The sequence below is a fragment of the Labrus mixtus genome, chromosome 4 (genome assembly GCF_963584025.1).
Source record: "Labrus mixtus chromosome 4, fLabMix1.1, whole genome shotgun sequence".
Lineage (NCBI taxonomy): Eukaryota > Metazoa > Chordata > Actinopteri > Labriformes > Labridae > Labrus > Labrus mixtus.
Genome location: NC_083615.1, coordinates 14150506 through 14170850, shown reverse-complemented (window position 1 = coordinate 14170850; position 20345 = coordinate 14150506). Strand labels below are relative to the sequence as shown.

General features: G+C 41.5%; 1 protein-coding gene across 2 annotated transcripts in view; it reads left to right on the top strand.

The window, feature by feature from the left end:
- Positions 1 to 20345, top strand: part of met (MET proto-oncogene, receptor tyrosine kinase) — a 75678-nt gene that overhangs the window by 11098 nt on the left and 44235 nt on the right. For both annotated transcript variants that reach the window (XR_009672946.1, XM_061035975.1), the window contains exon 3: positions 20091 to 20294. Coding sequence is in view for 1 of the 2 variants with exons in the window: in XM_061035975.1 (XP_060891958.1) it covers positions 20091 to 20294 (204 nt within the window). In the remaining variant the exon portion in view is untranslated. The remainder of the gene's footprint in view (positions 1 to 20090; positions 20295 to 20345) is intronic.

The window sequence follows — 20345 nt, the reverse complement described above, 5'->3', positions numbered from 1 at the left end:
AGGGTTATTCTGTCTAGGAATTCCCAGTAATTCAGTCTCGTCTCCTGTACGGTTGGATACCACAAGTTCTTAAACGATACAGTCGCTGTTATTTCACTGATCAGTAGTATCTAAATTTAGAGAACGTGAGTCTTATTCTAACCCAAAGGTGCTGTGAGCGATGGAAAGTGAGCAGCAGTGGTCCGTTCAAGTCCACTGGTCTGTTCAAATGGATGATTAGTGATAATTTATAGCTTTCACGTGACCTCACACATGTATGAAAGCGCCCATTTGGCGTTCAAGAAAGGCTTCCTGCTGCAGCATCTATGGAGAAGTTTCCAGTCTCAGTCTCCACCTTCACGATTCAACCAGCTATTCGGTTTTTGAATGCAAGAGAGTTGCTGTTTGTTGGATGGGTGTACAATGGCTGCTACTTTCCTAAGTTCTTTCTGCCTTCTCGGCCTCTGCGCCAGTCTAGCGGACACTCAGCGAACTGCAGGACTGGTCTATACCCTGTTATAGTTGAAAAGTAAAGACGCTGTCTAAATTCCATAAATGCATTGGCAACATTTCAGTATATTTTGGTAGGAAAATACAATAAATTAAACATATTGTATCTAAATAGGTTTTGACATGGTTTGAGTTTTACTTGAATTGATCAATGTATTGACAACCCTAGTCTCCTGGATGAAAGTCCAGTGTTTGTTGGTAACATATTGAAGTGTGGGGTCACTGACCAATATATATTTATATATATTTGACAACAGTAAAGTGAAAACGGGCTGGTCACAACAATAAGGGCCTGAGAAACAAATTTTGATCTGGTAAAATCACAAACAAAAGGCAGAAAGAGATAAAACAGTAACAGTAGACTTTGCAGGACCGCAAAGAATGCAATGACATTAACATGCTGTGTCCTTTCAGTGGTTGATGCTCAGTTGACTTCTGCTTTCCTTAAAGGCTCTATAAGATCTCTGTGACATACAAGAAGTATATTTTATTCACATAGAAACCACACAGAAAATCTAAAGTGTACATTAAGGGGAAAAAGCAAGTCTCAGCCATCTGCCTGTATTTTATATTTCATGAGCTTCAACAAGAAAGTTTACTTACTTACTTACACATGGTATGCATCAGCTGCCTTACACTTAAACTGTAAGTGTCAGAGCTTAAATATCCACCTCTCCACCTGTAAGAGAGGATGTGCTGTTATAACAGCAATAAACGATCAATCATTCAGTACTACTATTCAAGTGTCCAATTTTACACTCATACATACATTATAGTTTTCCCGTGACAGATGATATGCCCTGCAGCAGCCTGACAATAGAAGGACTAAACACTGTGAATCTGTCAGTAATGCTGCTGCTGTTTCACCGGGTGCTGCTGTTGATGTCGCTGTCTGCAGCCCACACATGCCCGAGCCTGCTCATGCCATCACAGAGCTGGTATTTGTTCGCTTGAATGCTCCCCCTGCATCAAGCAGATACACTTTTGGGGCGTATGTGGCTCAGTTGGTAGAGTTGGTCGTCTCTCAGCCTGAAGGTCTGTGGTACGATCCAAAGTGAAAATCAAAAATCCCGATGTGTCCCGACATTTGGTCTGATTAGCTAATTTCTTATGAAACGATAATAGTTACTGATCTGATTGCTGGGCAAGCTTTTTATAGCTGTTTGTCAGGATAGCTTCTTTAGCTCCAGCTCTTTGCCTTTTACTAAGTTGATCCACTTTAGCTGTTTTGGAAACCGCCTATTTTACTAGTACTTAGATGATTTGGCCCAAAATGCTGTATGCAGTATGGGAACATGCGACCATTGTAACAGGGGAAAAAAACACCATCAGACCAAACCCCAGAAAGATACCAACAATTTTCATTTTTAAATCTCAAAATCATGAAAATCAAAATAAACCACCTGTCAGTTTTTTTCCAGACTGTAAGTGGATGCTTCACTGTAGCAGCGTTTTTCGTCAGCTGTGCTGTTTTTTTATTTCCGTATTTCTTGACGAGAAACCAGCTTAGCCTGGCATACTGCAAAATAACCACCGACTGGATGTCATGCTACTGTTGAACACAGTATACATATTGCATATTATGTATGATAGGCAGTAGGTGGTTTCAAAAACAGCCTGTGAGCCAGAATTTCCAATATGGCAACAGCTACCGATGGACTTCAAAAGTTTGCTTCAGAAAAAAATGGGTGATTTCACTGAGATTTTTTCCATGTTTATATACAGTCCATGGAAAAACTCCAAGCTTTTAAAAAAAACAAAAACAAAACATTAAATGTAAAAAAAAAAAGTGTAACAATGAAATATATATTTTTTTTAATTATGCAAGTTATAATCCTTGAATTCCTTCTTTACAGTCTACTTGGAAAGAGTAACATCTGATAAGGTAAATGATTAGTGGAAATTATCTGTCATATATTTTATTGCCTTGTCTCGCCACACCGATGCCAATCTTTCCTAAAGTGGGATTAACAGCATAAATATAGGAACAATTGGCCCGGAGGTTACAATTGCTGCCTTTTCACAACTACATGTCAAAGATTGTCATGGCTAAGCCAGTTGCAGGACCCAGCGGTACTCTCAGCAGGTGAGCACGTCTCCAGTCAAATACTGGAATCAGCAGAAGAATGAAAATACAACGTGCTTGTCCCGTCCTGCTCTGCCAATTTTTCCATCTAAACCCTCTGTTTGTTTTGATAAAGAAGACTGACTGACTGTGTGTGTGTGTGTGTGTGTGTGTGTGTGTGTGTGTACTGTGGTTTGACTTCAGTGTTAATTTAACACTAAAATAATTGAGAAAATATATAAAATAACTATTTCTATTTTTACTTCAGGGCTTTAATGGAGAATTTAGATGTTTAAAAGCATAACAAAAGACATTCCAAAAATAGTTGGAATAAAAAAAATAAAAAAACAGCTTTAGTGCAGCAATCAGTCAAATCACTCATTACAGACGATGTTCAGAGGGGTGCTGGTCACTCTTTATATGTTTAAACATCGAGGAAAACAGTCCATTACCTGGCACACTCCTGGCAGACCATATGGCAATGTGTTTTCACTGAAAGCTGGCAGCTGGGTGTGTCGTCGTCCCCCCACACACACACACACACACTCTCAGGTGGGCTGTTGCGTCACCAAGCAGCCGAGTCCAGGCAGGTCCCTCTGCGTGAGGAGAGGATTGGTCAGCACCCACATCCAGCTGCACATCACATCAGAGAATAAAAACACATATAAACACGTTCCTTATCAACAGTAATGATGGTACAATGATACAAAAGCTTAACCTTGAAATGACCTTAGTTTAAAGCTGTGCCAGCTGCTTGCATCATCACACACATCTTTTTAGTCTAACTAATTATAACCTTACAGAAAAACATCTTTCTTCATTCTTTAATTGTAGCCTTAAACAGTTGTGCAACTTTTTTCTCAAAGCATCCACCTTTAGTTGCACTGGGACACTGTGAGCCTGTTCATGTCTGCAGGCATTTCCTGCACCATTTTCTACATGATTTCACATCCACTCACTCTCTGTGGTTAGTTTTGTCTCCGCACAGTTAATGATTAGTCCAGGAGTTTGGTTTCTGGTTTGGTTGGAAAAGCTGGACGTGTGTGTAAATCCCTTTTGCATGGGCTTTTGTATGCACATCTTATCTTTGTTCCCGAGATAACAAGTAGAGTAGTAAATATGCAAACCGTTGCAATGTCTGCATGCAAGCTGTCTTCCAACAAGGTGGATGGGAAATTACCATCAGCCACCCTCAGACAAATACTGTTAAAATTTAGGCCACAGAGTTTTAGTGCTAACCACCACTCAGAAAGACAAATAAACATCATGTGTTGTTGTTTCTATCTTCTCTGTTTTCTCGTTTTTGAGTCTTTAATGTGAGACTTAATCCTTTTTTTCTGCTTTATATCTAGATATAAAGAGACCTTTTGGTTTTGGAGTACAAGTGGAGCAAAATAAGTAATGTGGCCTATTGGAACATGTTGCTGTGGTTTTACACTGGTTTCTTCATTTTTTGTGTTACAATTTATTAGCGCCCGAACGCTATGAGATATATGTGGCCGGTACCAATAAAGGAAAAAAATCTGATACCGATATATCAGCCGATATCTTTCTAAGATGTTCTGGGGCGCTGGTGGCGCAGTGGTTAGTGCGCGCGCCCCATGTATGGAGGCTGTGGTCCTCCAGGCTGGCGGCCCGAGTTCAAATCCAGCCTGTGGTTCCTTTCCCACATGTAATACCCCACTCTCTCTCTCTCTCTCTCTCCCTGATTTCCAACTCTATCCACTGTCCTATCTCTCCATTAAAAATCTCTCCGCCCAAAAATAAATCTTTAAAAAAAAAAAAAAAAGCTGTAGCTTGGATCTTTAGAGATAAATATACACACACATGTATTGCCTTGATCCCTCAAATGCAGTTATCATACACTTGTTGAAAAGATATATGAAGACAAGACTGTCACTTGAGTGAGATGTCACACATATAGGCATCACCATCTGACACTCTGGAGAGTGATGATGCTTGTTGCAATCCATATAGCGCATTCTGCTGGTGACAGTCAGAAAGGTGAATAAAACTAGTCATATCGGCTAATATCTGTGGCTCAACCAGCTGATGCTGATAGACACCTGATATGATAATATCAGCTGATATTATCGGCTGGCCAATAAATCAGTAGAGCTCATTTCTTATTGATCATTTGGGTGATAAAACTTGCAGATCTCCTTCTTACTTTTGGTTGGAGAACTTAGAAATCTCCCGATTGCTGTGTTTGTCTGATGGATAAAATACTTTGTTCACAGCCTATTAGATAAAGCGCCTTTATGATCATTGTGGCAGTATCTCGTCATCCTTCCGTCTTGACACCATCTTGCAAATGAGATACTTTCCTCAAACGCTCCTGCTGACAGATTTGTCTCTGATTGGATTTCGTAAATGCTTTCTTTGCAGCATGCGGGGCGTCTGCAAGCAGTGCCAGAAGGCATCCGCGATGCACTTGTTTAGTGTCGAATGTGGACGAGCTTTGCTCTGCTGAGTTCATGAGTCAAGGCCCTCCAGCTATTTCCTAATCAGCGGCATGCGTCCTCCTCTTCTATTTCACCACATGGTGATATCCTGCTCTCCGCTGAAATGAGCCTTGTGGATGCTTATCTGTCAGCTTGCGCGCGTGCTAAATGAAGGAGCAAAAGCAATCTCCTTCTCCACTGCTTCTGTCCCGAACGGCGCCCTCACCTCGACCCCAGATCACTCTCATTTCCTTCAAGCTCTGTCACAAGGTCTGAGTCTGGCTCTCTGAAACCGTCAGAATCCCCGAGTTCACTAGAGCAGAAAACCGTCCCTTTAGGGCTGCAGGTGCAGATGCTTGGAGGACAGTAATACAACTTTAAGTCAAGTCCACATGTCTTTCTGTGTGTTTGTTATATTGTGTAAAAAGTTGGATTGAGCACCTGGCTGATAATACAAACTAAAACGAACAGAAACCTTTATATAGTTTTGAGAATCAGTCAACTCAACTTACATTTAGATTTGAGAGTAAAACAGAATTTGAACTTTGGTGTTCACGATGGTAGAAAAATACAACTTTCAAATTGCCAATAATGTCGATTTTTGATTCTTTGATCAGCACAGAGACAATTCCACTGACCACCACTGTTTCAGGAATAAAGCAGAAATTAAACCAAAACCATCTACATGTCTATATACCAGAAGTGCTGAGTGAGATTGTGTTTGGATGAATTGGCCCTTTAAGACTCTTTTGATGTTGCCAATCTGCTAAATTAGCACTGACCTGTGGCCTTCCCCCATCAACCATATCAACCATTACTGACTAACTTCCTGAGTATGCAGATAACCAGCCAAGGAACCAAATGGAAGAAGAGAGCCTGTCATTCCTGAGGAAGGTCTCACCACAAATGAGGATTAATCTCCCCTATTCCTTTGGACCAGTAATCCTCACACAATGCAAGCAGAGGATTCCTGGATGTGTGCTCAAGTAATAAGAAACCTGCCTCCTCCTCTTCCTCCTCCTCCTCCTCCTCCTCCTAACCTCTGCGTCCACACTCTTGTATTGGATTTTATCAGCCATGCTGCGCTCCCAAACAATGCACCACAAACAGAGGAGCTATCTCTACAATCCCTGGGACTCCTCGGATATTGTCTCTGCAGAACTTGATCTTATCGGCCGGCTCTGTGATGCTGGTTTGAATCATATTGCAGGAGCTGGAGGGCAAGCTCTCACCTGAACTGAATGCTTACTGGTTCAAAGTCTGAGTGGGTCTGCAGCTGGACTTTGGTTAGATTGTTAGAAGAAACCCTCAAAAATAACTTTTCCAAAATAGATTTTTGCTAATTTTAGTTTTTGTGGGAATACTGAATTATCTTTGTTAAGGTTTGCAAACCTGGCTAAATCATTGTTTTTATTGTTTAGGGTTGGAAAAAATAGATTACCAGTTTGCCTTCAGGGTCAAGAAACCATTGTTATTGTGAGGTTGCATCACACACCTTCCACCCTGCTAGTTGTTATTGAGAGTCAAAAAATGGAATCGAGCCCTCATCATGAAGTCAGAGCTCCTCCGGTCCTGAGCATGAAAAAAAGTTCTGGCTGCAGGCCATGTGGCTCAGTGAGTGAGCACAAGCAGATGCTGCAAGATTATTCTGAGTCTGATCCCAGAAGATCTGTGATATATTTGTGTACAAGTGTACACGAGAAGGAGGTTGAGCAACAACTGCAGAGCCAGGTGCCGACTTCCAGGAGTTTAACAAGTGCGAAAAAGTAGCACAATGATGCATTGTTTGCGCTCTTGGTCAGCTCTCAGAGGACAGAGGGGATGCTGACTGTTGTTTGCTCCGTCATGCACTTTAAAAGCTCTATGGAGCACGCATGGCTGCCACCTGCAAGCTGTCACGACATGCAGTGAATATTTTATGGTGCCTTCATAAAGATATACTTCCATAAAAAAGAGAAGTCTGTTTTCTGAAGATTTATTGATGAGGTTTTGGCTGTACAGTAAATAGTTCCCTGGGATTTTATTTAGCTTTTGTGGTTTTCTGTGAAAAGCTGCTGGGATATTTCATTTATTTTTGTCTGTGTCACTTTGCAGAAATATGAACTTATGCACATTAGAACCTTTTCCTCCAACGAGTGACATTTCAGTTTCTTACCCTGCACCTTGCACTCGTATTTGTTTGGTTTTCTTAATTTGGATGTGATATATCGAATAGGTTTGGCACAATATTAAACTTTTAAACTTCGATACGGTTCTATCGATACCGTGGCAACAAAAATACAAGTCCTCGGCACCTAGAATTGGGTCATTTGTTGTTTTTTTATTATCAAAATTGCACTAAAACTCTTGCAGACTGTCTGGATTGCACAAATATGTTTCTTTTTGAAACATTATCAATGTTATTGTGCAGTAGACATGTGTTCCCTCTCTCCATTTTGCCTGTTGAAGCTTTTGGTTTAGATATGTCTGAAGATCTGAAGTTTTTTTATTTTTAAATTTGATAATTAAAATAATAGTGATTGAATTGTTTCAAAACACTTTATATTGAAAAGTATTGAGATGCATCAAAGTATTGAACATTTTGACAAGCATAGTGTAAAAGCATCACCCCTGCCAGTGATCTGAGTGGAGGATGCCGTGTGTTCAGACCTTATATTGACCCTCTGTTGATAAGCTGTCTTGCTGTTGAGACTTAGGCCGGTGCTGTTTACAACCTGAGGTTATCTGGCTGCTTGTCAACGGCTGCTGTTGTGCTGCAGCTCTCCAGCTGCTGTCTCCCTGCCTCACATTGTGCACGAGCCACCGCAGCTCAGTGCGTCTTACGATAGACGTGGGGGGGGGGGGGGGGAAAGAACAGCAATACAAGCCACTTGTATGCTTTAAAAGGTAGTGAGACGGCCTGAGCAGCTTTTTTTGGCAGTTTCTGTTCAGAGTGAACTCTTTACTGTGAAGATTCTGCCAAGTGTCTGCACCGGTGGATGGATTTGATTATTCCAGACTGCTTCGGAGCAGGAATCCTGGAAAATAAAAGAGACTTGGCCGAATAACTTTGAAAAATGTCAGTTTGAATCTTCTCATGACTTGTTTGCATATGCTTGCTTCAAATCAAATTGTCCTCCTCCTCGGCACAAGGGAGCAGTTATTTTGACATTTTCAGTGGATCTGTTATGGCTGCACAGTAAGCACCAGCTGTACTTTTGAACCCCCCCCCCTCTGACTGCAGTAACATAAAGGAGAGGCTGATGATAATACTAATAAAGACGTGTGTGGATGATTGGTGCCCCAACACTAAATCAGCCCCCCCCCCCCCCCCCCCCCCCCCCTTCACGTCCATGTGTTCCTATAATTAAGAGCACATGTGGGGATGGCAGCTGCTTCAGTAAAGACGACTGATCGCTCCACTTAGCTGTCAGATTGGAGATTGATCTGACCCCGGGAAGACATTAATGCTCTAAAATAATGTCCCGAGTGAGTGATACACAGGCTGAAAAAGCAAAGCATGATGCAGCGCTCATTTGCACCCAGACAATTATATCCAGTGTCTTTTCTCATGTATTTACCAGATTAAGACAAAGTGTTCGAGGGTGTCCCATCCAGATCCATCAACATTTTATTTGTTGCTCTGTTTACCCTTGGGATCTATATTTCAAAAGATCTTCAGTGCCTACAGCATTCATCTGATGGGGAATGTAAACTCCCTCAAATAAATGGTTTGGGCTCACTGGCCAATGGCTCACTCCAATGAACGAAAACATACTTTCTCATAGTTTCAGATAGTTTTGGATTTATTTTTGGAGGTTTTTTAAAGATTTATTTTTTGGGGGCTTTTGGGCCTTTAATGAAGAGATAGGATAGTGGATAGAGTTGGAAATAAGGGAGAGAGTGGAGTATGACATGCAGGAAAGGAGGCACAGGTGGGATTCCAACCCGGGCCGCCTGCTTGGAGGACTACAGCCTCCATACATGGAGGCCACTGCGCCACCAGTGCCCCATTTGTGGAGGTTTTTGGGGTCTGCATTAACCCTATCCAATGGCAAAACATGAAATCAGTTAGTCTTAAGGACTACTTTCTATCAGATTTCTTAAAAAAATGTCCTCACAGAGAGGAAAGTGGAAAAAATAGTAGAAAGACCATTTTTTAATGGAAGTCATTTTTCTGACAGATACCTCAAAATCATCAAAAAGACATTATGACCAGAAGCTAGAAAGTTGGTTCTTTTCTGGGTGATTAGGCTAGAGATCTTCAAATGTACAAAAATGACTGACCGTCATTTAAGATACAGGATAGTTATGAAATAGCTTTTCACCGAACAGTGCTCACAGACTTGTCATCTTTGCACAGAATTTTCATAAAGGAGGAAAAAGGAAGAAGTGAAGTTGTCAAATACAAAAATCATCAAATCGGACATGTTGCTTCATTAACCTGGTGGCCAGTTTACAATCTGGTCAGGTCGCATGTAAAAGATAATTGTGGAAGCTGCACTTGTTGTCATGACGAGTCATGTTCATGATGAAGCTTGAGATCAATAATTACACCATAAAATACCAGTCAGCATTTTATACTGGAACATCTGTGTATTGGATGCACACTACTACTTTTGTAGTATTAAGTATTAAAAGTGCATCTTATACACCAGATTTTATAGTAAACGTTGTCACCAGCGCCTTGCTCACTCACAGGGAATTTTCCTGGATATTTGCTGCTGCGTTCAAAGAATGTCTAATCTGAACATCACGCATCAATTTAACCAGGGGGCTGGCAGACAGAATCCAGGTGAAGTCGGGGTGAAAGATTTCAGGAGCTCATCCTGAAAATCTCTGGAAATTTTAAAGAGTCTTGTGCATGTGTGAGAACATGGTAAGCTGTCATAAAATAAGTCTAATTTACAACAGTATAAGAATTAAAACATCCAGCTGGGACTTCTTGGACACCTGAGCAGAAGTGTGACAGTAGAATAAACGTACAATCGTGTCTCACTTACATGACAAGCAGCGATTTATCACCATCACAAGGGTTCCCGCCACTGCACCCATGGAGCAGATGTCACAAATATCAATGTGACGTCGGTTTTTTAAACGAATAAAAGTCAGAGAGGAAAGTGTGAGTCCAGTGGGATGTTTCAAGCGGAAAGTGCAAGCTCAGCATGACAAACTTGGGCTTATATGGTGTAATGTATCTCATATGTCTGGAGCTTTTTATGAAACACCTAGGATGAGCGCAGCAAGGATGTAACCTAGACTCAAGCACGGACAGAAAAGCACCCCATCTGGTATGTAAATAACACAGAAACTGGCCTCATTGGTTTATTGCAGAAGCTTTCCCTGAAATATTCTCTCTTTGTATGTCATCTCTGTCTGGGAGTATAAGAATGTCTTAAGGGGTTGACCTTTTTTTAATTCCCTTTGATCTGCAGACTGTAACTTTAGCTACTGTGTCAGTCTGACCGCACTGTATGTCAGCAAAGTAACTCTGCAGAGCTCATCTGAAGAATGCGCTTTAGCAGAAAAAAAACCAAAGATCATCAAAGAAGTTCTCAGACGGAGATGAAAAAGTGTCTTTTGGACCCCCGCTCACCAAACTCAGCAGTCCATCACCTTTTCCCTTGTTTTTTAAATTGCATAAAGCCTCCGAGCCTCTGAGGAGAAGAGGAGAATACATATACATATGTTGATACATGCAGGACAAACGTTGCAGTGTGAAGCCGTGATGACAGATGATATTTTAGAACATATTGGAAGCAGAGGAGACAGAGGATCATCAGTCAGCCGGCCAAGTTTCATACAGTCTGGGTGATTTAAAGGTGCTGAGGGGCTGGAAGCTTTGTTCTTCTGCGGCAGCAGAATCCTTCAAAATTGAGAGGATGCACTGTGTGTGTGTCCTTGTTTGAGTATGAGCAGGGAGATAAAGGAAACAGAAAAAAAGAATGGAAGTGGGGTTACACAAGAGAAGTGGACGGGGGTCAGGAGAGTAGGTGGGACAATGTGAACCAGTATAAGGAAAAAGGGGGGCATGTATGGAAGACGGAAGAGTTTTAAGACCCTCTGTTTTAACCTTTTCATGATTCATTCTGTTAAATTATTTTTTCAGTATCTGGCTTGATAATAACGATATATAGGGCTGTGGCTCAGTTGGTAGAGTCGGTCGTCTCTCAACCTGACGGTCGGGATTCGATCCTCAGCTCCTGCAGCCAAACCCCAAGATGCTCCCACTGCTTCGAAGATGGCGTGTGAATGTGTATGAATGGGATTAGTTACTTCTGGTGGTCACTTTACACAGCAGCCTCTGTGATCAGTGAGTTATTGTGGTGTGAATGGATGTGACCTGTGGTATAAAAGCGCCTTGAGTAGTCAGAAGACTTAAATATCGCTATCCTAGCTCATGACCATTTACCATTCATGCATTTCTGGTAGCATTAGTCTTTTTCTTTTGAGCTATTTTGGATGGCTGTCATTTGTGGAAAATAAGGTTGGGTGAAAAAACATATTGAAATAATGTGATCAAGATTTGACACTTTTTCTCTCTATAAATAGACCTACATCAACAATCAGTCTGCTGTTATTATTTTTCATACGGGGCATGAGAACATTTCCAGTTGATAACTTTTTTGTTTTGTAAATCTCCTCTCCTCTTTTTATCACTTTTGATCATTTGAACATAATTTAAATATGTGAAGTGTTACAGTCATTGGACATCTGGATTGTGTGATGGGGGGGGGGAAATAGCTGAAGTTAGCAGCAGCTCAGCTCACAGCCCCCAAAGCTCTGCCAAGAGCATTGGAGTAACAAACGTTTAACTTGAAACTGCTTTTGTTCCTTTTTTATTTTTCTTCTGGTTCTGGTTCAATTGTTTTGGAGAGGAGGAGATCTCTGCAAAGAGTTGACTCTTAGAAAATATCTTAAACAATGAAAACCAAATGAACCTGAAAACAAGCTGATCACCCAGAAACAAGCTAGGCGGACGTTAGCAGCATCTAACCAATTTATATAGTGAGTGTTTTTTTTAACAATAAAAATAACAGACTTAGAAATGATGTCAGACAACTTGAGTGCATTGTAAAAACCTCTATTATAAAGTTAAACTAAACCCTTTGGTTCCTTCAGGCTTCTGCCATTATCAGGGTGGTTTTTTTTAATACGAGAAACATTATCCAACTTATCATGATGAACAATAAAGGATGAACTATCATCTGTTCTATGTGGAGGGGAAATGAATATCTGACAACCAAAGGGCGTTCGTTCATTCGCCCCTCTTTCCTGGGAAAGACTTTCCCAACACAACTCAAAAAACGTTCATGAAGTAAACATGAAATGCAAATTACATGTTGCGAGCATGAATAATGTAAAGACTGCATTCCTTCACAGGACAAGATGCAACATCTCATTATGAAACCATACTTTTCTGGAGCTTTGGTTTAGCTAAGGATTGGTGACTCGAATATCTTTGTTTTAAAATGTGCTCAAGTAATTTTGCATTTGCGCTCCTGTAAAGTTGGGGACTCTAAAAAGATGGATTTCAATATTTTTCAATCGAAATAAAGATAGAAGAGGCTCAGTTGTCTTAACTTTCAGTGCTTGGTGACCCAGAGTGGGAAAGATTGAGGAGAAATTCAGCCTCTTTACCCAAATATTTACCTGATGATGACTTTGTTGGTTCATATGTCACACCATTTAAGAGAGCTTATGTTATTCACTGAGCAGAGTGCCACCCATTAAGCATGTGCAGTCACCCTAGTTTGTGCTCAGATCTCCCTGTAGTTGTGGCTTACAGCCTCAGATGCTGCCAAATGACAGTTGTGGTGCTTGACATGAAGTTTTGTCTTTTGGAAAACCTGTAATTTTACAAAGCTCTGGTTTTCTGCAACTTTGCAGCCGAGACAGCCACACAAAGTGACTCTGTGAAATCAGTTATTCACAGATCAGTGTCTACTTTAGAGAAAACCCATACATGCAAAATGAACACAAACACTTCATCATCTGTGTATATACAGAATTCACTGTATACTGTTGAACAGGATGCTCTGTAAGAAGTTCCCTGAATCTGTCAACCTGGAAAAAGAGCCAAGGATTATTCCTCTGTGTTTTTTGTTGTTGTTGTTTGTTGCAAAAACTATTGTGCGCTTTGGTAAGCCAATAACGCAGCTTCACCAGCCAGGTCGCCTCTGCGCATGTCTTGGGAAAAAAAGACGTAACCAGCGCAGTATGTCAGCGCCCATTGCAGAGGTATTTTGGTTTCAATTCTGTACAACAGAATGAGTTGGAGACACGTTGTCCATATTTATTAACAGTCTATGCTTCTTACAAAGTTTTCCTGTTTTCAAGAAATTACATAATTTCCTTCAGTCCTCTGCTAAATGTTTAAGTTCTTCTTCACAGGCTTCTTGAAAAGAGAATGCCTAATTTAACCATTTTCTCCACCACAACCTATTATTCTCCCTGTCGCCTGTTGGACTTGTTTATGAGTGAGGCCATGTCCCATGCCCACCTCAGGGCCCCATCATAAACAAAGCTGAGGGTCCTGTATGGCGTCTGGGAGTGAGGGGTGGGGGGCACTCAAGGGCGAGGCCAGCTGCACTGGCACACACACACACACACACACACACACACATGCAAACACACATGAACACATTACTGCATGCTGCCACCTGTGTTCCTAAACACACACACACACGCAGACACACACACACACACGTCAAGGCTATTACAGCTACTGGGGGTCAGGTTGCAGAGTAACGTGCACCCTGAGTCCAGGTGGAGAACTGTAATGTGTGTCCCAGCATTACCACAACAATACCCCCCCACACACACACACACTCAACACACACACTCAACACATGCACACACACACGCACACAGACCATTATGTGCAATCCACATTCCTTTGCATTTCACTTTCTCTAAAAAGTGCATTTCCTCACACCCCTGCGACAACCAAGCCACTCTGCTGTCTGGAGCACACAATTGCACATGCAATCCTGAGGTCAAAGGTCGGTTATTCCAGTGAGAGGGGCAGCTGAGGCAGCCAGAGACGAGACACACTCCACGGGTTGGTGAATGTTTGCAGGTTGGCTAACTCGGGCAAAGCCTCCGCAACACAATGTGTATTTTGGTACATTTAGCGAGAGCGCCTTTACCCTATTTTCGTAGTGACAGTGTTTGTATCCAAATCTTTCCCTGCCAGTAACCCAGTCCATGCTTTATAATTCAGGCATTAGTGTGTCTACTCACACAGGACCCAGGGGCCTCAGTGAGAGTATGAAAATGACATTAGACCACGCAGATCACCTTTCACCCCCTCTCTTGACTCTCCAGAGCAATGCCACAGGGTTTAGGGGTTTCGCGACACCGAAACTTTATCCCCCTGCTGTTGTTTTGGGGACAATGGCTGCTGGTTAACTACGGGGCCAAAAGGTGTACAATATTTCATGTATTTGCCCCATGGGGCCTGTTCTATGGCTGAAAGACACGTTCACAAAATGGCCCGAGAGATGTTGAACATCCCGAGCACTTGCTAACACAGTTAATCTTCAAAAAAGATGAACGTAAGAGAAGGATTCAAACTGAGCTTTAAAATCAACATTAAACACTTAAATGGAGTCAATATTAAAGCCTGTGTAGGTAGCTGAAGGTCTGTAATATACCATGCAATTGTTAGATTTAGGCTGCATGTCGACCTGCGCACATTCTGTCTGTGCTAGCTAAAGAAAACAAGTTAATCACAGAGAACTCATTTTGACATAGTTAGCAATTACAACAATGTGCAGCACTCCTTTACCACACTGTCACATGGACTTCTTCTTATTGTGCCCTTTTGTATTTCCATCATTATTATTGTCCCAGAGTAAAAAGCACCCTCACTAATTTCACCTGTTAGCATATAGAACCACTGACCTAGTGTTTAGACACTTTTTTTTTTAAGATTTATTTTGGGGCTTTTTGTGCCCCATGGAGGGATAGGACAGTGGACAGAGGAGAACCAGTGGAAACCAGGGAGAGAGAGTAGGGAACAACATGCGGGAAAGGAGCCACAGGCTGGACTCAAGTTTGGAATGTTGTTATTCTTATCAAAAATTTCTATTGTATGACTATAACAATGTTGCTGTTTGCCAGGAGGCTCATTCCCTGCCTCTACTCCACATCTTTGTTTTGTTTTTTATCCTGTTACTTTGATTCAGCATTTCCAATATGGCGCCTGCCATTGTTGACCTCAAAAGGCCTTCTGACACCGATGGATGGCGTCACTGAGACTACGTCCTTACTTCATACAGCCTGTAGATTCTGGTGACTGTCAGAACTTCCTTTCGACAACTTTCTACCTTTTTCATTTTTCATTTAATTAATGTATTGGAGGTCTTTCTTGAACGGTCTTGAGTAACCTTCATGCTCACATGGCCGTGTCGACGTGATGTCCTCTAGAACTCTCTGTCTCCGTGCCAAGAAACAGAAAAGGATAACAGCAGCAGAGCTTCAAACAAGCTTGTCAAAACAGCCTTTCCACTGTCCAATTTCATTGCCTTGATCCTCAGGAATACCTAAGCCGAGGCCGAGGAATGCCTCCGAGACCTTTCTAGTCTTCCCTCCCATGAACCTGCTCCGCTTCAACAAACACCCCAAAGTCCTGTTTGTTTGCTCTGAAAATAATCAGCCCAGGGCCTGTTTTGTGAGCCGCGTGGCATAATCTCTAAAGCGATGACGATTCTATCTGCTCTACTTTTGGAAAGAGAGAGGACTTTTGGCAGATTTTTCATGAGTGCTGAAACTATCCAGTGTGTTCTGAAAGTGCAAACAGAGGTTACGAAGACCAACACACTTCTTGGTAGAGGTCACTCTCAGAAATCCTCCTCTTCTTCCACGTTTCCATATTTTTATCCAGTTTTCAAATCTATCATCTCTGTCAATTATTATCCCTTTTGCACCATTTCTCCTGCATAAAACAGAGAGTAATTTATCTCAGATCAGCTGGCGGCACCACCACACAGCTGTGCTTTTGGCCTTAAAACATCCAACTTTCCTGCCAGCTTTAGATTTCCTCCACATTTTCCACGGGTTTGACCTCACTATTGTCTTTCAAACTGTAGCCACTGACTTCAGTTTTTTTAATTTAATCATGGTCTGTTGCTACTAGTCAGTTAGCTAAGGGGTAAAAAAAAAAAAAAAAAAAAAAAAAAGGAAAAGTACAAATACTTCAATACTACCTGTGTAGCTTTCAGGTATCTTTACCTGTCTAATGGACATGGTTACTTTTACCCTCTACTGTTTGTATTGACATGGAGACTGTACTTTTTGCTGCTTATAGAGGCAGCCTTGTTAAGCTAGCTACGTTAGCGTAAATGCTTTTAAGGGGAATTTAATTGGTATCGTGTGCCTCCTTCACAACATCAAAACCTATTTTGACCAACAATGACCCAGAAAAGATGAGTCTTTGGATTTCCAACACCGTATTTCACACTTGACAGAGATATCAAAGATGTATCAAGATGAAATGATAAGGAAGCTTGACAGCCGAGAAGAAGCGTTGAACAAACTAGATGTCAATGAACAACTGGGAAAACTTTCAGCCACATGGATGACAGTGATCCAGCAAGTTTGAATGATTTAAGTTTAGAAGTCTTTAAGACATGGCTTGAGGTTCAGTTAGGTTTGCACAGAAACAGTCTTTTGCTGCTTTATGCTGATTTTAACTTCGATACTTTGAGTAGGTTTTTGAGCCTGATGCTAATGATCTGCATTTATACTTGAGTAAAGAATGTGTGTACCTCAACGTCATTCACCATTGAGCCAGGATTCACTGCTTCCTCTTTGTGCAGTCTGTCTCCTGGTCTCAGCTTTGTTATGTCACAAAGAAAGTAACTTTACTGATTTATCACTCCACCATTGTTCTCCTCACCTTCAAAGCTTGCCTTCGAGATTCATGCTCGACAAATGATGCAGCTTGTTCCACACAAACCACAAAAAAAACGCCTTATTATTGAGGCAGTGCTTCAGATTCAGACTGAGAGGGTCTAAGAGTCTGTTAGTGATTATAACTGTCTTAGTTTGATGCAACAAGAACTGTTTTTGCACTTTAAGTTGTACTGAAAGGTCAAAACTCAAGTCACAATCTTTTCCATGCGGAGAGTAAGAAGTTCTTGGCTAAAAGTGCTCGCACTAATGGCACTTTGAGTAACTTTTAAATTGAGCATCGACTTGGAATTCTACCTGTACTCACTCTCCCATTGTGTGACTCCAGTGAAGAGGTCACCATCCACTGAAGCTGAGAAAACAACAGAAAGCTCGACCCGGTCAGTCAGCCAGGTCAAGGACCTTAAGAGCCAAAAGAGGCCCGCCACCCTCTGGGTCATTAATAATTAATGAAACCCGAGGCTGGGACAGAAAGCCATGACTAAACACAAAAAGAGCCGAAGCAGAGAGAGAAGGGCTGGGCAATAAGAGGGCAGAGGAGGGGTATTGATGTAGAAAAAAAAAGAGGCCCTGAATCCAGCTTTGGCTACAGTCCACGCTTTCACTGTATGCTCCAAAGGCTCCAGACACAACAAACTGCACAACCCAGCGACGTTTTAGAACCCAAAGTGGGGGGCAGTAGCGACAGATTCTGGTTCTCAGCTCAAGTGAGCGGATGGATGTAGAGAGGGAGAAGAAAAAAAATGAGTTGCCCTGTTGGGAGAAAAGAAGTTTGTGGAACGAAAAACAGCATGTTTCTCTGTTTCCCATGAAATCCTGCCGTCCACAGACTTGGATTCAACAAAGCGTGTACTTGCCCTAGAGGTACTATCACGCCGGGACCTCCATTACGAGCACGGCCTGATGAAAGAGAAGCTGAGGGGGGCTTAAGAGGTTTGGCTCTCAACCCTCCCCCATACAGGCCAGATATGAAAGGCGATAGTTAAACATGAAATAATATCATGAGCAGTTTGTAAGGAAAGCAAACTGTTTGGATAAATTAATCCAATTTCAGTCCTCTCAAAATATGCTTATTGTAGGAATTAGAAGTTTACACTGCTTGCTTTGGGTTTTTATTCTCATACAGGTTTACATGTTTGAAGTGGTTGTTCCTTACTGTCAAAGCCCCCTGAGACACTATTCAACAACTTTTAACTCTGTAGTTTAGAGTTTCCTGTTTATACAGTTAAGCATCCAAAAGTAATATTAATTAGCTTCTATCCAAAATGGGTTATTTTCATATACGGTACTAACATTTTAAACAGAAACAGAAAACGCTCGAACAGAAATTGGGAAAAGGGCTTTTGGGTACTCTGCACCCTCAGCCTGGAATCTGTTGCAGAATGACTTAAAACTCAAGGAGCTGGTGTCCTTAAATGTTTTTAAATCTAAAATGAAAGACATGGAAGCAGATTCTATAGCATTGTCGATGTTTAAAGGTCCCATATTATGCTTTTTCTGGTTTTATATGCCCTTTAGTGTGTTTTCCAAGTGTCCTGTGCATGTTTAGGCACATCTGTGTGCAAAAATTCAAAGTCCGTGGAAACGCGGCTTCTCCTACCTCCTCCTGTTAGCTGCAGCATTAGCAGCATGTAACGCTCGGTTCTAGCCCCCCTCGATAAAAATTTGTCAGTGCGGCGTCATTGTCAGTGTGAGATCACTGATCTAAACCCATTGGCTCGTTGTGGCAAGCCCAGCAGCTCATGTTGAAATTTCCGAGAAGCGTGCTGAGCAACTGACCAATAACGACAGAGCGGATCGGCAGACCAATCAGAGCAGTCTTGGCCCACGTGGGGTCTAACAGTGTGGGCTCAACAGAGTGCAGCTGACGGACTCAGAGCGTAGAGGGAGCAAGGAGGAGCAGTACATGAAAACAGACACTTTTTTCGAACTTTAGCTATTGTGAACGTACAAAAGTAGGTACATAGATTAAATATACAAACCCCAAAAAGGGCATAATATGGGCTCTTTAAGCTCGACTGCTTGAACTACTGACTCCCAGATATGAATCATAGATGGTTCTTTTTTAATGCAAAATGTTGTGTTTTTGTAAATTGTACCTTGTCAAACTTTGTGTCTGTAACTTTGTGTTTTTGCTGCTGCCTGTCTTGTCCAGGTCTCCCTTGAAAAAGAGGTCCTTAATCTCAATGGGACCAACCTGGTTAAATAAAGGTTAAAAAAAACAAAAACTTTAATATGATGCTAGTCAGAATCAAATGAAATCAATACCTGTTTTGATTCCACAGCAACAAATATATAAAAGTATTTGGCACCCAATATTGGTTCTAGATTTTATTTGACTGATGATTGCACGCAAACTCCTGCCGTTGTGCAATTGAGACTTTGTTTTCTCGCTTTGGGTTGGGTGCATATTGCTATCAATAAAATAAAAGAGATTGTTACCTTTTTTAAACATGTGATATCGAAATGTATCAAAGCATCAAAAATATTGACATCCTAATTGTCATATAATTTTCCAAAAATCTTTTTGATATTTGATTTAGCTTCTTTTTTTTTAAGCTTAGATAGTTTTAATGTAATAGATTTCATAATCATATGTTATTATTTGGGGTGTCTTCTGGCAAACAATAATGACTGCCACAGGTAATTACTGATGACTGCAAAAACTTGCAGTGGATGTGCCATTTGGCACTAGATAGTGATACAGAGCCATGATTTACCATGACTTTTATAGCTTTGCAGACTCCTAGGGGCAACTACTATGTTGGCTGAGTTTTCTAACTGCTAACTATGAGAGCGATGGCAAAGCTATTTGAAAGTCAGGAGGCAGAGAACACAACCATGTAAGACCGCAAAAAAAATGATTGTAGGTATAGAGCCAATGACGTGACAATCCAACCCAGCTTCCACGCCCCAAAAGGTCTTGAGAAGGTTGGATTAGCCAAATAAGCTGTTTATTTAACCTGGTTTTCTGACAGATATGGATGCTAAATGAGGCTTTTTGATAACTTATATGTGTTTTACTATTACATGCCTCATTTCCAGAGGCGTATATCATGACCAAGGTTGAAATGTCTGGACCAAATTTCATATTAGTATCATGCCCGTAACCTCGATATGAAGCACTCACTGACATTTTTATACTTTGAGCAAAGGACCAGAAATTCTAACTGATGTGTTTGGTTTCTTTGCAGAGCTCATCAGACGAATGTGGCCCACATGAGGGAATCCATGAGGGAAAAGAGGGCAAGTACCGCCTGCAGGTGACCCAGTTTGTCCAGCGGTTGGAGTACTGGCACAAAGACTTGACAAACACCTTGGTTACCTCCATCACAGTTGTTCCTGTGAATGGCCGTGCAGTGGCATACCTGGGCACAGCAGACGGACGCCACATAGAGGTAAAGAACTTACATAGCACTGTCCTCTCTGAAAGGCGGGTCATTTGCATT